Here is an 18279-nt window from a genome sequence, read left to right on the forward strand (position 1 = left end):
AGTGATGTTATCGTCCAGCTCAGTTCAGTTCTCATATAATGGTGTCAATGCAGGAAGATCAATAATATTGTTATATATTAAGTGTCCCCAACTAAGCAAGCTAAAAGCCAGAGGCGACCGTGGCAAGGAACCAAAACTTCATCAGGTGACAGAATGGAGAAAAAAACTTGGGAGAATCCAGGCTCAGTCGGTGGAGCCAGTTCTCCTCTGGTCAAGCTTATTTGAAGCTTGACAGCCTATAGTCATCATTCCCTATCATTACATTAAAAATTCCATCCAGTATATTTTTCCACTGGGGTTTGGGAAAGCCACTTATTTCTATTAAAGATAAATCTTAATGCCATACAGTGACATTCTAGAGAATTAAGTGCTTTAAACTTTATGGCAGCAGTCTGGGAGGGCTTTTTTTTCTGCAGCATGGAGATGCTCCTTTGGGGAAAGTTAGGTCCATTTAAAAAAAAAAAAAAGATTTACTGTGAACTTAAACTGGCCTACTGCAATTCCTTGCCTTAACTCTACTGAACACCTTAGGGATGAGAGCCAAACTCCATCGCCCAACAACAGTGCTTTTGTGTTTGAATGGGCGCAAATCCCCACAGTCACGTTCCAACATTGACTGGAAAGCCTTCCCAGAAGGGAGAAAACTGTTAGGGAGGGCCAACTCTCTATAAATGCCTATGATTCTGAAATTAAATGCTCAACAAGCACACAGGGCTGTGGTGTATAAATGTGGCCATATAGGCCACGTACACCCTGCAGTGTGTGCACATCTTGATTGTCAGTTCACCATTTAGAACTTAATTCTGTTTTGTACATCAATAGTTCAGTAAAATTATGGGAATGACAACCGCATTCTACAACCAAATTAACTCCCGAAAAATGCAGGTGGCAACAATGGCATTTACAAAAATTCTATGCAGTGTATATGGAATTGAACTGAACAACTAGTTGTTAATGACGTTTTTCAATATGGGATGTGTCTATCTTCTGTATGTGCTGTGCAAGATATCACATGACTCATTTGTGTTGCCAGATCTTACTAAAAATACAGCGAAAAAGAACAAGCCCATACTAAATCCAAATACCTAGTTCTGGTATTAAACTCTAAATGGCGCTGGTTGATGGGATCACGTAGAACGGGACCTTTAAGAACCTATGTTTCAAACTTTAGTTAGTGTGTAATGTTGTTGTTAGAGTATAAATAATATCTGTAAAATTATAAAGCTCAAAGTTCAATGCCAAGCGAGATATTTTATTTAACAGAAATTGACTACATAAAACGGCTCGATTGGACTACACCCCTCTACTTCCTGCATTAGTGACATCACCAGAACCGTGTTTAGACTAACCTCCGCCCACAGGAATGCTCCCTCAACTCTACTGGCTACTTGTGCACTTCTTATAACTTAGGCTACTGTGTTTACTCAGCTCTTACGGTGATTTTCTGAAGTAAAACTGACGCTTCATCTTTTGTGTGATGTACAATAAACTTTATTAAACTCATCAGTACATGTTTGATCATCATTCGGACCTGGTCCGAAACAGCAGACTTGTAGGCTGTTAATAAATAATGGATACATACAAGCAGATGACAAATACGTTATAATAACCGTAATTAAACTACTAAACCATACCTGTTTCATCTCTATACAGCACTCTGACTCTGTAGGCATTATTGTCCGACTCGAAATGAACGCCGTTACTGAGAGTTTCTGATATTATCATCATTCCGTGAGATGAATTTGTCCTGACAGACTGAGCGCGAGCTCATGAAGCTCCGCCCCCTGGGTCATCCAGCAGCACCTCATTTGCATTTAAAGGGCACATACTGAAACAGCTTGTTTTTCTGAGCCCCAAAAAATGTCAATTTAAACATGCTGTAAAAAATGATCTGTTGGGTATTTTGAGCTCAAACTTCACATACACACTCTGGGGACATCAGAGACTTATTTTACATCTTGTGAAAAGGGGCATATAACGGGACCTTTAACTCATTTGGTAGCGATCTAATCATTATCTTCATAGCACAGCTGATTGGTTGCTGTTGCATCAGCGACCAATGAGCTGCAGCTCAAAATTCAAATACTGGTAGGTACTGGAGGTACTGGTAGCAATCTGCAGCGCATTTTCAGAAACCCTCCTGCATACAGATCTATTCCACCAAGACCAAATACATTAACATCGCCATATCCATTACCATGTCAATCTCATTACCATGCCAATCTCTCAGAGAGTTGTCATGATAGAAATGCTTTATGTTGAAAATAAGACCCGCACCTTCCCACTTCATAACGCTTTAAAATTGAATGCTTTATGAGCCAAGTCCAATCAAGCCCAAAAACACTTATAATAAGTGGACAAGGCAACACTGTAAGAGTGAAGCAGCCTTACAAACATGAATGAAACACAACACCTCTTTCAATGGTGGCTTAGTTAAAAACTGTAGAACATAAGTCTTTGGTTGCTGTAATATTCATTTGGTGAAAAATAGTGGATACCAAACACGTAAATCCAATCATGGCTATGTGTCAATCATCAAATTTTCGGGAGTGAGTCATGTCCTGTACACACATAATGATAAGGGGATTCACTCCGTATTTAAATGTGTTTCTTAATAGTGTTTACATGGACAAATTGTACTATAGTTATGTTCAAAATGATCTAAATGATGAATCTTATCTTTGCTCTGACCCAGTGATTACAGATAAAGCCAAATAAACCTCAGACATGTTATAAATAGACTATTTGAAATACTGACCTTTCATATTGCTATGTTAAAAAAATATCTCCCAGCCTCATTTTATGTTCTCTCTGTTTGCAGGATTTCCTTGGCCAGGCCTATTGTTCGTTGGGAGAGGTGGTGGGTTCGCAGGGCTGTCGTATGGAGAAAGATCTTGGGTAAGAACCGCTCTGTTTGTTTTGTTTTACTCCATTCACAAAAGTCCACATCTTTACATTCTGTGACAGATCCCATCCTCATGAATCACCTACCGATTTTATGGTCTGCTCATTTGACTGAACTATAAGGCATTTCAATAAGTAAGATATACTTCAATGCCTCACTTTACATGTTAGTCAAACATTCTCTTCTGTGGCCTGTTGCATGAAGCTGGTTTCAGTTGTTATCCAGGTAAGTTTGAGATTAGTTTGGTGGATTCGTTTTTAGTGGTGTTCATTGCCATAGTACGCTACGCTACACAGCTAACCTGCTCCGTAGTAGGTTTTATTTTGGGTAAGAGACTGCAAACTCAAATTGGACCAATCAGCTGTGAGCAGTGACATATATCTGATTCAGTAAAGCCACTCCCCCTTATATCTCTTGCTCCAAATTAAAGCAGTTTATATTGATAAAATTGCCATTGTTTTGATGCTTAATGCTGCATTTAAATTAATAAATATATACATAGAAATACAAGCTTCAGTGTATAAAGCTTATAAATTGATTTAGCTTATGTGTTTCCTTTTGAGCTCTTTGTGAACCCATATACATTATCATTTAAATTCAGTTGATACACATGGATTGACATAGTCATATCTGACTTTCTTTCAACTGGCTTCTCAAATTTTCGTTGCAGCATCAATGCTTTTCCTGCCTTGCAAATGCCTTTAAATCTTCAACAAAATCATCTTCAACAAAAAAGTGAATTGTATCATCTCTGTCTCAAGAAGTGAATCAAACTGACACTTTAAATGTTCCATGTGATTGGCTGTTCGCTGCACATGACACACTTTCAGATGCACAGGCTTCAGAGTTAATATCAAACCTAGTTGACAGAGAACGCTTATGCCCGCTGAACCTTACTTATCTAAACCATGTTGGATTTGTATGGTTTTGTCAACTCTAAATCTACTCTGAAACTCAGAGTTTGCCCAACTAACTTCATGGTCTCATGTTGTTCTTGGCATGAGCCAAGAGTTTAAGTGTAAAATTCATGGCTCCAAAACAATGACAATGTGGTGTTTACATAGACATACAGTTCTATGCAGAATGTATACAAAATGCTGAAAGAAATGCTGGGAAACCATCTGTGGATTATAACTAAGCAAACTGTGACTAAGCAAAGTTTGCGTGTTTAGTTGAGGGTATAAAGTTCATATCGACTAATGAGCTGCTGTTCGCTATTGGTGCTCTTTATTCCGACTCTGCTCATTAAAGTCTTTAGTCCACCTCATCTGCACAAACAAACCTTTTGAGCTTCCTGTATACTTCACATTGAGGTCATATTGTCAATCAGCACCTGAGCTAGCATTTTTCTTCCTGACTTGGAAGTCCATTTAGGTTCTGATCTGAGTACCTCAACTTTTTCAGATGAAGGGTGGTAAAGGCCTGCTTCACATGCATTTTCTTCTGTGCCTCGGTTATCAAAGCAGTCTCATTAGATTGTCAGTGGGAGCTCAGCGTTTCGCTGCGTCTGGGTGTCCCTGCACCGTTGCTCCATTAGCTAAGCAGAGCCTCATGTCAACATGCTCATTACATCCAGATAAAGACAGACCACTGCTGTTGATCAAGAAAATGAAGAACAAGGTGATTTGAGGTTTTGTACATCCCTGCTGTTTGGAGTACTTGTAGCTTTGGATGTATTTGCAACTAATAAAACACAAATTCCCACCTGTTGAACCCAGGGAAAAAGGGACATAAAATCACAAAAATACTGTCCTTTGTAAACCATTATCTCGCCCATGGGCCACCCGCAGTCTGTTTACTGAAGGTTGTCAATTGTATTTGTATGGCGCTTTTCACAGATTCTTAATGAATAAATAGTGCTAATGTTTCTAATGCCTGTTTGTCCACATTTAGCAGTTTAGAGCTGGGTGATAATATAGTTTACTTATTTGACTGGGGCATTTCCTCCTGACAGGAGGCATTGTGTAACCTCAAAAAAAAAAAAAAAAATAATAATAATAAAATAATAAAATAAAAAAAAATAAAAAACGGTTAGTGGCATCAAATGATTATAGGGACATTTTTTGTTTGAGGCTTTACCATCAGTGGGAAGTTCTGCAGTGTGGACAAAATGTCATGCACTAAATCAGTTTACTAGACTTATCACTTTATATTATTTATATTATTAATTTTTTGAACTCATATTAATAATACATATCTATAGAGAGGACAAATGGTCTGGAGAATAAATGGATGGATGGATGAATTATATTAATATTAGCCAATTAATTAATTTAAATTATTAATTATAGTTGTGATTTGTGTCAAAACGTAAATTAGATTCAATTATTTTGTTCAGCCAAAAATGAACGTTCTGTCAAGGTGATGATACACAGCAACTTTTTGGGCAATGTTGCAGGGCAATGTTGCCGTCAACGGGCAACCAGATGAGACACAGGGACCACGACCAATCTAAATTATCCAGATAGAAATGTATTGCCCATTTTCAATGGGAAAGTGCCCAAGCAACAATTGCTTGGCAAGATTGCCCAGCAACATTGCTCAAAAAGTTGCCCTGTGTATCATCACCTTTACAAACCACAAACAATTTTGAGGTATTATACATGTTTGTAGAATCATTGAATGGTAGTAATATATTTAAAGTGCAGTTCAGACAGGACCACTTTGGCAAGTTAATTTGAGTTTACCAAAGTTATCTTCGGTGGTATGGTTCCTTATGGGGTTCTTGCTCCATAATTAATAAACGTACAGAGCTTTAGCATTAACCCCCCATAGAACCATCAGCTTGAGTGATATACAGACGATTAAGACACTTTAGGAATGTCTTTAAAAGCAAAACAGTTTTAACATGTAGACGTGGCAGTAAATCCCGGGACATCTATACTGTAGCTTGGCTATGAGGATGAGTGTCTCTCAGCAGTGAGGTCCATAACAGCTAGGACTTGAAAGCCTTGGTAATCTGAAACAAAAGAAAGACGACAGCCAGAAGGTGCACAGCAATATGCAAGCAGTTTGAGCATACTTTCCGAGCAATAATGCCACACATATATATATATATATATAATATTGCAACAGGTTCAAGTCGTTCACTTGGATTCGCCATGTTGAGAAACAGAAAGCTTCTTGTTTTTAAAATGACTTCTGTGTGAGTTGTGCGTCATACATCACTACACTATTGAAAATAGACCATGTCTTTCTTGCCTGTGAAATTTCGCCAAAACCGCACCTTTAATGTTAGGTGTTTGTTCAAATAAGAACCCTAAAAGAGCAATCAATAGTAATCTATACCTCAGCAAACTTGAATTATTGTTGGATGTAGCTGTACTATAATGACAAGGGTTATAAAAGTTGTTTGGGGAGCATTAAAACATGGCAAAATCCCACACCTGCGTCCGAGGCCTGACGGGGGGGACCTTTAACAACCCTAATGACTGTTAATTACAGCTAATTACACAGTTCAATCACCCCGCCAATCGCGTTTGGGGGACGCTGCATGAAAGGAAAAATTGTTGCTATTTCGAGCACTTTTGGTGGAGAGCTTGGGAGATGCGCTATTCTGATTCTATTGTGTGTTTGAATAGTCTGTCGAATGACTTCTGAGTTATTCTGTACGTCAGTCTAAATGAGTGAAACTTTGCACTTATACAATTGTACATGCATGTGTGTGAGAGGCAAGTGTTTGCTGAGAGCAATACATTCATGTCTGACAGTGCAAACTGACAAGTGTTGCGATATGAGTGATATAATTAAATATAATTCAACTAATTAATTCATAATAAAGACCTGAAAGAAGGTCGGAAGCATAGTGTCATCTGGGTTTTTATATGGTGGCTTGACAGATTGATTATGCTGGCTTGAGCTTGACCAGTGCTTACATTCAAAATTTAGAAAAACAGATTGTCCTGAATATCCTGAAAAGCAAATAGTCGCAAGTCAGTATAATTTCAGCTTAAATAAAATAAAATAAATCATTTTTAATAGACAAATTTGTGATGCAGATCTACACTACCTATAATTCTGAAGAGAGACCCAATCAGAGAACTGTAGAGAAATGTTATAGCGAGTATAGCTGTAGAAAAATTGTGGCAAATGAGCTCAGCAACAATCACTATGAAGTGCGGAATGGCTTAATCTTTTCAAACTACATATATATTCTACATTAAATATCATATTTGAAATATTCTTATAATTAATAGAAATTTATTGGAAATAATTTTATATTGTTTTTATCAGAGTGCTTCGTTGAATAAAGAACACAGTCTTTTACCTTTTTCCTTTTATGATTCCTTCATGCGTTTTGCTTCCCAATGTTCATAATGTCGTGATTCCACTTAGAGCTGGTTTGATTCATGACTTATAACTCATTTAATTTAATGTGAAAAAGACAAAGTAGGCGGTCACTGTAGGGCTCTAAATATCAAAGATGTTCTGATTGGCTGTGATGTTTTCAGTGTGGACAGACAACAATCACTGAAAACATGACACAATGTGCAAGTGATCAGTTGACTTAAAGGGATAGTTCACCCAAAAATGAAAATTAACCCATGATTTACTCACCCTCAAGTCATCCTAGTATATGACATTCTTCTTTTAGACGAATACAATCGGAGTTATATTAAAAAATGTCCTGGCTCTTCCAAGCTTTATAATGATAGTGAATGGCTGTTTCTGTTTTGAAGTCCATAAAAGTGCATCTATCCATCATAAAAGTACATCTATCCATCATAAACTTAACTTGAGGAACCCGTTGCCTTAAAATTCTGCACTAAATAAACTTCATGCCTAATTGGAAAAAAAAAATCAGTTATGTGGAATTGTTGAGTTCAAATAACTTAATTTTTTCAATTGCATGAAGCTCATTACTTAACTTAATAAAAGTGAGAAAACCCATTACCTTAAAATTTTTAAGTCAACTTACAACACAGCGTTGGTGCTAAGAAGCTCCGGGGAGAATCAGAGTTTGAGTGATGAGCTAAAGCAATGCAAATAATGACCGTTTGACTATCATCCCCATTCCTTTCTGAGAATATAAAGCAAGAGTCATTTCTTAAATGCATTTCTATATATATATTTAAAAAAAATGTACGAAAAAAAAATAAAGCCGCACTTTACGGTTTGATTTTAATGATACTTGATATTTCATTCAGGTCTCTGTCGACCGAGGGGAGATAATTACACACGCACAGACAGAAAAACAGGCATTGCACTGCTGTGTTGCCTGTACTTAATTACCTTGCTCACTCGAGACGCTGATTGCAAATGCATGCATCTTGATTGGGACTTACAGGAGGGACTAAATGTAAAATAATAATAATAATAATAATAATAATAATAATAAAAACAAGGTGTGAAAGCATTTCTCTGTGTGTTTAAAGAAATTGAGGTTTAAAAACGTAATTTTAGAACAATGTTGCTTGTCATATATTTCATCACACAGAGACTTATACTTATATATATATATATATATATGTTTTATAGAACAGAGGAATTGTTTGAAAGCATACTGTAAAAAAAGTTGCTGCTTAAAATATTTAAGTACAATCAACTTGGATGTTTAAGTCATTTCAACTTAAATTATATTAAACTGACTTAAAAATGATTTGAATCTTGTGTAACATAAAAAGAAGCAATGTAAAAACATATGTTGTCACAACTTATTTATTATATATATATTTTTTTACAGTTCAGTGTTTTCCTTTCCCTGTCTTATATACCCTCACATCTTCATTATAGGCCTTTCCAGGGACAAAACTAGAAATGTTTTCTGGTTTACACTGGACATCATTTAGCATTATCATTAATAGTGCGTGATGATTCAACTGTCAAAAAGTGACTAAATTACAAAAAAAAAACATATACTGTATGAATAATAATATAATACATTTCAATTCATTATTATTTAGATGCGTTATCTTGTGTTTATGTCCATGTGCTCATTTTACTCTTTATAATTTCTGTTTTAACAAAGCAAAACAGCAAAAAGGTCCCCATTGAAATTACCTTACTAAACTTAGGAATTATAGTATATAAGTATATAAGTATAGAAATATATTATTGAACTGCATCAGTAAATCTTCAGTTATGCCTGAATTCATAGTCTGTACAAGATTCTCAGCTTTTAAATCTTTTTGTTCAACAATGACCAATTTCAATATAATGTTCCACAAAAAAAAAAAAAAATTCTAAACTGCTCGCCTGAAATATGTATGAGATGACATCTTAGTTATATTTATTAGATCTCTCTACTGGGTCCCTCTGTCGCACAGGTTGGGGTTGTCATGGTGACGACAGGGTTTCTCACACATCATGTCTTCCATTTGGGTCAACGTATAATGTTTTCCAGTTCTGTACAGCAAAAGCCTGTATTTCAGTCATATCAGCTGTCTTACACCTTATGACATACAAAGCAGGGTTCGGTTTTGCTGCATCATGATTGCCTCTTTAAAATGTTCTCGTCACTCAAAAAGTTTGTTTGTTACCCTGCAACTGAGCTATAACTAATAAACTAATTAAACTTAAACTAATTCATGAACTGCAATGTAGTTATTTTGGGCCGATTCTCACTTTTAAAGTTGAAGTGTTAGATATAAGTGAAGATATGATTCAGTTGCTTTTTTGTGTGAATTCTTTGATGAATAGAAAGTTTTTAAAAAAGTATTTAGATTGTTAACATTTTTGTAACAATTTAAAGTCTTTTCTTGTGTTACTTTTGATTAACTGGCACTAACAAGTTTGACATTTACTCTCAAGTTTGACATTTAATCAAGTTAACAGCACAAAGATTTAACAAGAACAATTAATCAGTACATTCATAATACAAACAGATCTTGGGTTCCCTTTATCTAATACTAGATATCCAAATATTGGAAACCATTAAATGTAACAAATAACCAGTAAAGTAATAAGAAAGTCCGTAATTACTTTGCGTAAATCAGATTATACCGTAGCTGTAGTCCAATGGGTGAATTAAAGATGCCATTTAGAGTGTTAAAGCTCTCAACAGTGGGTCAGGATGGCAGCTATCTAGAAATCTCCTTCACATGTAGGATAATTGGGGCATTTTTTTCGTAGTCATCTCAATGTCAAAATGCATGTGTCCCAATTTACCCGAATTCACTACCTAAAAATTACAATTCTGTCAGGCGAGTAAATGAAATGAGACTAAAGCTGTGCAATAAATGCACCAGAAAATATCCAATATGTTCCAATCTTCTGAAGCTATACAAAAGCTTTGTGTGATAGCTAATGATTATTCACTAAAAATGCCCCCCTCCATTAAAGCTTTGAAATGTTTGGAAAACAGAATTTGATTACAGTACATAATACAGGTATGTACCACACAAATGTTGTATCAGTCTCATTTGGGGCCAGTGGCACCTTTGATTCTAGCATATTCCATGACCAAGCACCATTTACATGAATGACACTTTGTTTAATTTTAGAGCTACAGCAGAGGGGAAGACTTTAAGTTAATAATGACTTAAATGGTGGTCTGTTTATGACACAAAGATGGTGTATGGACCACTTATATGATGGTTTATGGTCATTTAGAAGCTTGACAGCCCCAATCCTAATTCACTTAATTAGGATATTTGTTAAATAAAATTTTGTGTGAATCAATATTCAAACAGCAGAAGGGCGAGGTTTTAGTTGAACAACTTTAAATACTGTATCATATGGTTTAAGTAATAATATAATATAATATTTTTGTTAATTATGGGGCTTGACAGTCTCATAGATCAAGTCCAGTTCTAATAAAGTACTCTGGCAATACTCACTTTGGTAAATGACAGCTCGGTTTTGCCTAGAGCACAATGGCACAGCCACAGTCCAATTACACTCACTTAAACTCTGCACACACGAGAGAGTGTTAATAAACCTTAATCAAGACTTCATCCACCGAGTTTTCTGTGCAAGAGTCAATTCATTATATTACCAACAGCAGAAGAATCCATCAGACAGCCTGATATACACAAACACCAGTGCACTGCTGGGAAACAAACGACTTTCTTTGACATATTTTCACAATGAATACAACATTAATATGAAGCTTGGTTATTTGTAACCTAATTAACGGTACATGCATTTTTATGTTTTGGTGCCATGGTAATATTGTGTTATTGTTATTATTACTATGTATGTATACCATTTATAGTATAGGTAATACCATGGAGTACTATTTTAATACCTTAGTATACATGATTCATACAATGATGCAAGATACATTGAAAAATTGGCTTTATGACGTATTACAACAGTTCTATACAATATCACTGTCCAACACATTTATAACCTGAATACTCTCGTTTTGTCATACACAGGGGGATTCCAGGGAAGAAATGTGGGAAAATTATTGTGAAGGCTGAGGAGCTTAACAACTGCAGGGTAAGAGCTAATATTGATCATTTGAATTCAGGTCTAATCTCTCACTAAATCACTCACTGCCAGTTGGTATTCGCCTACCTAAAACATACAGTACTCATTTGTCATTTAATATAGAAGTATAAACAAGCATTAAAAAACTAGTTGATTTTCTAATGATATTGTGTGTAGAGCGATACGTTTTTAGCTTAGCAACATGCTAACATTAAACTCTGTTGAAATCAAGTGTTAGCCAAGTCTCCGGTGCGCTTCCATCACTGATTTTATCATTTGGATTTTTGATAATGAAATTGTGTCAAGAGCATCACATTGATGCTGAAGTCAAACTGTACTGAAATCAATTATGATCCAAGTTTCTTGCAATATTGCTGATTTTATGGTTTACATTTTTGCTAATACATCATACTAATGTTAAAATCTATTGAAATCACATATGAACCAAGTCTCCTGTGTATTTCCATCGCTGACTTGACTTTAGCTAATGTATTATTATGTGAGTAGAGTATTACATTGTAATGACATTGAGTATTACATTACACTCCATTAATATCACTAATAAGTATCCTGTGAACTTCCATCTTTGATGGCTTTCCTGACTTTTGCTAATGAAATTTTGTGTGCAGTTGAGCATTACATTGTTAGCTTACCAACATGCTAATGACAAACTCTTGAAATCAATTCTGACCAAGTCTCCTGTGTGCTTTGCCTGATGAACGCTATGCAAAGTGGTTTTAATAATTACTGTGTGGTTCCATTTAAAAAATTGCTGCCTATATAGTCAGGAGAAAAAGACAGATTGCTATGAGCTAATTTCATTTGTCTTCTCTGCATAGTCCATTCAAAGTATTTATCTTAGTTGTAAAACACAGGATTCAGTAATAGCGCACATGATGTGCCAAGAACTCCAGCTGTGCTCTCTCACACACACACACATAAATACAGAAAGGCCTCCGCAATGCTAGCGGAATTTGTCTTTCACAACAGGGACCAATAGACCTGATCCCATTCACTGCTGGAGCATCTCACACGGACAGTGAATGTGATACGCTTGTGAAATGGATTTCTGATTAGGCCTTTTAGCCTTGCCATCTGGGCATTGTAGTCAAGCAAATATAACATGCCAAGCTATTTAGCATTTGTGTAATGCTAGCTGTCTAGAAACCACAAATGGCCAAATAATCAGTTCATCTATACTGATATTGTTAGGTCTGCTAAGTGCTCTAAATCCACATGTACACTCCCATTGCCCTCATAACCTGCTTTTCTAAAACATTCTCGCCCTGCAGGAGTCTGTGATGATGCAATTTTGTGGCAACAAGCTGGACAAAAAGGACTTCTTTGGCAAATCGGACCCCTTCTTAGTGTTTTATCGCAGCAATGAGGATGGAACGTGAGTAACACAAACACATGAGTGGATTCTTGTCAGCTACACACACTGCCCACAACGTTAATCTCATCTCCAGGCTCTGTGTTGGGGAAATGGCTTTCTATTGAATTCCTTTAGGTTCATACCCATAGTCCTTTGCACCTGGATCAGCAGGGGCTCTCCTGAAATGGAACAATCACTTGTTATCTGGCTGATTCTGTACTTCAATAATTGAAGATTCCTTCACTCAGAGACAAAGCGGTCATTCAGCTTTTCTGTTAAATTTCAGAATATCTGTGCCTTTGTTTGTGTAGATCAGCTACAATATTTTTTACTGCTGTGTTTTGAAGCTACTTTTCAGTTTGGTTCTACACATAGTAATATATAAATTTACTAAGGTAACTGTTCTTAAAGGGGGGGTGAATTACTGTTTCATGCATACTGAGTTTTTTACACTGTTAAAGAGTTGGATTCCCATGCTAAACATGGTCAAAGTTTCAAAAGTTAAGTTGTACGTTTGAAGGAGTATTTTTGTTCCAAAAATTGTTCGCCATCAAAGCGCCCTGCCCGGCTTTTGGGAAGTCAATGTCACCAAAGAAGTGTGTTTTTAGTTGCCAGGGCAAGACAACCCTGCACAGATTCCCAAAGAACCCGGCGTTAAGGCACCAGTGGATGGAGTTTGTTTTCCTGAGCATAAACGTTGTGTAAGACTGTTGTTCCCTGCATTTCGACAATGATTGTTATATAAACAAAGCCCAGATCGTCTAATGCTTAAGGATCGAGCAGGATCGAGCAGTCACAATGATAAAGGTTCGCGGTTGTGCGTTGGAACGGTGAGTAAAACTGTTGAACAAATGTCTCTGTGTGTTGTTAGCTCGGCGCGTTAGCACAGCTTTAGCTTCGCCCACACGGCCCGCCCCCAGCCGCTCGTTTTTTTCCGGAAAGACTCGGTACAGCCAATCTTTCAATTAAAAATATAATAAAACAAAAGACTTTTTGGAGATATGAAGGATGCAATATTACTCTATACGTACTCAAGATTAACAGGAGATTGAGTGAAAATGAGCATTTCACCCCCCCTTTAAGGGATTATTTACCTTCTCACTCATGTTGTTAGCTTAGCAACATGCTAACATCCAATTCAATTGGAATCAATTATAAGTCAAGTCTCTCGTGCACTTAAAAGGGATAGTTCACCCCCCAAAAAATACTTACATTCTTCTGTAGGACATATAAGAAGATAGAATGCCCATACAATGGAAATTAGTGGTAACCAAAACAGTTTGGTTGCCAACATTCTTCAAAACATCTTTTTGTGTGTGTGTGTTTCAGTTGAGGAACTGAAATGTCATTTTTGGGTGAACTGTCCCTTTAACATGAGTGAGTGAATGTTTCAGATCAGTTACTTACGAGGTTAAATTACAATTACATTTGGCAGACAGTAGACAGAAAGGCAATTGTAATATTAGCTAATATTGTCTAATGGCTAATGCTAATGATGACTTTATGATGAGTGCAATGTGGTTTTTATTACCATAAATGATCAAACTCTGACAAGATGAGGAGTAACACAACCATTTTGTTTGTGCATGTGCCTATTGATTTTTTTTGATGGAATTACTAATTAATTTACATAAAGCTGTGGTTGCTGTTTGACTAGCAGGCAGAGATGGATCATTACTTGGCATTTCTTGGTACCAGCCACATTTGAGACCATCTCACAGCAAAGCATGATATTTTCAAGATCATTTATTTCTGCAACACTAAGAATACGTTTACACGACAGTGTACTAAAAACAGAAAAGATCTTTCTTTGCGTTTTTCGCGTACAGACGACAACTTATCAAAACGATCCCCGTTCACACAGATCTCCGAAAATGATTAAAAACACAGTATTATTCATGTCATGCCAGTAGTTAGCGATGTCACTTTTTAAAGAAACACTACACGCCTATAGACTGAACGAGTAATAGGCATGTGCATGACGTCACCGTTTTCACAAATTCACATTTTGTAGTTTATATGGAGACTTGCACTTTGAAACCTGTTTTCAAAAGTTTGCATTTTCAGACCCTGAGAACACTGTTGTGGTGTAAATGAACTGCCTCAATGCATTAAAACATTTTCTGTTTTTAGTTGAAAGCGGCCCCTAAAACTCACACACATACACTCTTCAGAAAGAGCCTTTACCTCCTATACCATGAGAACAAGGGGTAAACAGTGTGTGTGTGTGTGTGTGTGTGTGTGTGTGTGTGTGTGTGTGTGTGTGTGTGTGTGTGTGTGTGTGTGTGTGTGTGTGTGTGTGTGTGTGTGTGTAAGGAAAAATAAATGTGTAAATAGGTAAAAGGCCAGTATTGAGCTGTGTACTGAGCCCATAACTGAGCAATCCATTCATGTCTCTGTCCTTTAGAGAACAGAGTCTGTTTTTTAAAGCAAGTCCTGTGGTTGTGAGGAAGGTGTAGCTCAAGGGCCAGTTTCAGAAAGTCAAACCGAATATGTCCAATATTTGTTCAGTTTCTGAAACAGCCCTGTTGATGCTTAAGCAATAAAACCAATACAAATTCTCAACAATAATCACTTTTTTGGACAATTTTCAATATGTTTGTACAGACAGTATTTGTGTATAGCTTCACAGTGAGATCTGCCAAATAAAGTGTGATTTCAGCTTGATATTCTGCGATGGTTTGTGCAACATTAAAAGATTCCAGTTACTTACATTTTACAAGTGTTAAATGTGCATTTGAGACATGTCTTCAAACAAGAGTTGACAGTTAATTAAAACATTTTAGAATATAATTTGGTCACAATCAACAGATTAAGTTATAACAAAAAAATACACTCATCAACTTTTGACTTCAAACTTAATCATTAAGTTGATGACAGCTGCATTACTGTAATATTTTCTTTTATCTTACAGATTTACTATTTGTCATAAGACAGAGGTGGTGAAGAACACGCTGAACCCTGTGTGGCAAGCCTTTAAAATCCCTGTCAGAGCCCTGTGCAATGGCGATTTTGACAGGTATGGAGTATTTTGTACTGCGGTAAAAGGTATTTTTAGGTTTGATCTCCTCACATTTGAACCACATTTAAAATACAGTAAACTGATCAACTCATCATGCATCGATTAAATTCTAAAATCCATATTTATATTTATTTGATACCTGTAAGAAGCATACAGCTGGACCAAATGTTATTGTCACCATTTAAAAAAATGCCCCCTTTATGCTATTTTAAATGCTTTAAATTTAGTTTTTTAAGGTCTCCTACAATAGTTTTAAATGCCTCTCATCATCCAAAGTAAAAAAACACATTGCAATATCACCTCTTTTCTCACAGTGTCTAAACAGTTTGATAAAGTTTTCGGTGTCTCTAAACTCCGCCTTTCTGAGAGCCTACTCTGCTTTGATTGGGTCAGATGGACCAGTCTGTTGTGATTGGTATACTCTACTCTACAAAGGCAGAAGACCTTAACTCGCGAGAGTGTGGAACTGAGAAAAATGACTTTAAAGATTTTTAATTGTCCAGCCAAATATATTATAGGTAGGACACTGGGAATCTGGCAGTTAGATGTTTTAGTAATGAAAATCATCTACATAAAAAAATCTTGAGCTAAAACTTGACTTTTGACATATTGACTCACGGCTAATCAAAGGCAGAGTACCTGTAGTATAGTACAATACCTGAGATATTAAGAGTGTGAGTGAGTGGATTGAAGAGGAGGTGAGTGGAGTGGAGCTAATTTGCATATTCATAGAACCACGTATATTAAATGAGGCAAGGGTGTAGAGTTACATTCAAGCTACACTATATTGCCAAAAGTTTTGAGACGTCTGCCTTTACATGCACATGAACTTTAATGACACCTCATTCCTGATCCGTAGGGTTTAATATGGAGTTGGCCCACTCTTTGCAGCTGTAACAGCTTGAACTCTTCTGGGAAGGCTTTCCACAAGGTTTAGGAGTGTGTTTATGGGAATTTTTGACCCTTCTTCTTGAAGACCATTTGTGAGGTCAGGCACTGATGTTGGACGAGAAGGCCTGGCTTGCAGTCTCCGCTCTAATTCATCACGAAGGTGTTCTATCGGGTTGAGGTCAGGACTCTGTGCAGGCCAGTCAAGTTCCTTCACACCAAACTCGCTCATCCATGTCTTTATGGACCTTGCTTTGTGCATTGGTGTGCAGTCATGGAGGATCAGGAAGGGGCCTTCCCCAAATTGTTCCCACAAAGTTGGCAGCATGAAATTGTCCAAAATGGAATGCGAGTTCCTTTCACTTGAACTAAGGGCCAAAGCCCAACCCCTGAAAAACAACCCCTCACCATGATCCCCCTCCACCAAACTTTACACTTGGCACAATGCAGTCAGGCAAGTACCGTTCTCCTGGCCCAGACTCGTTCATCAGATTGCCAGTCAGAGAAGTGTGATTGGTCACTCCAAGAGAACACGTCTCCACTGCTTTACACCACTGCATCCGATGCTCTGCATTGCACTTGGTGATGTAAGGCTTGGATGAAGCTGCTCGGCCATGGAAACCCATTCCATTAAGCTTTCTACGCACTGTTCTTGAGCTAATCTGAAGGCCACACAAAGTTTGGAGGTCTGTAGCTATTGACTACAGAAAGTTAGCGACTTCTGCGCTTCAGCATGCGCTGACCCCGCTCTGTATTTTTACGTGGCCTACCAGTCAATGTTGTTCCCAATTGCTTCCACTTTGTTATAGTACCACTAACAGTTGACCGTGGAATATTTAGTTTTCACGACTGGACTTGCACAAGTGGCAACCTATCACGGCACCACGATTGAATTCACTCCTGAGAGCGACCCAATCTTTCACAAATGTTTGTAGAAGCAGTCTGTGTGCCTGGGGGCTTGATTTTATACAACTGTGGCCATGGAAGTGATTGGAACACCTGAATTCAATCATTTGATGTGGTGTCCCAATATTGTTGGCAATATGGTGTATTTTAAGGCATGAAGAATTTTATTTTTTTTTTCAAGGAAAACGTTCAAATATGTCATTTTGGTCATCAAAGATGAGTTTTAAGGGATAAAATGATTGACTACAGGGGGACTTTAAGAGACATAAGATAGTCAGACAGACCCAACAGAAAAGAGAATCCCAAGCGCAACACTATATCCTGGAAGCCTCCATCATGAGTAGCTCAAACGGGGCTCTTGCTGTGTGGCGATAAAGCGGGAAGCTTCCTCACGGTAGCGGCACTCACTGATGAGCATCGATCGGTACCTTAACGCACTCTCCCACACAATGCCTCGGCTTTATCTCTGATTGAACGTGGGAAACGAAAGAGAGAGACGGACAGACGTAGAGGAAGAGCACTGGGCATCCGGAGGAGTCTGGGACACGAGATAAGCCTGTGCAGACGCTCTAATAAAGAAGCACGGAGTGTCTTGCTGATGATAACACCGAGAATGGGTGCTAAGGGATGCTGTGGGGATTGGGTTGTTGTTAGCATGTGTTGCGTTAAAGCTCTGTGTAATTGACAAAGCTGTTCTGTTTGAACTGTGCAAACTCATCACTCGCCTGTCACGCCACGGACAGCAGAAGACGTAATTATTTTCTGTCAAAACTCACTAATCCGACTCTCTAACCCTGTTATGTGAAA

At 37.4% G+C, this 18279-nt stretch overlaps 1 protein-coding gene across 2 annotated transcripts in view; it reads left to right on the forward strand.

Annotated features, from left to right (window-relative positions):
* The window catches only part of LOC308689201 (copine-8), a 148520-nt gene that overhangs the window by 62200 nt on the left and 68041 nt on the right, over positions 1-18279 (forward strand). For both annotated transcript variants that reach the window (XM_081362788.1, XM_081362787.1), the window contains exons 6-9: positions 2822-2898; positions 11227-11290; positions 12574-12677; positions 15571-15675. In XM_081362788.1, coding sequence (XP_081218914.1) covers positions 2822-2898; positions 11227-11290; positions 12574-12677; positions 15571-15675 — 350 coding nt within the window. The remainder of the gene's footprint in view (positions 1-2821; positions 2899-11226; positions 11291-12573; positions 12678-15570; positions 15676-18279) is intronic.

The sequence above is a fragment of the Scardinius erythrophthalmus genome, assembly GCF_964197995.2.
Source record: "Scardinius erythrophthalmus genome assembly, chromosome: 4".
Taxonomy (NCBI): Eukaryota; Metazoa; Chordata; class Actinopteri; order Cypriniformes; family Leuciscidae; genus Scardinius; species Scardinius erythrophthalmus.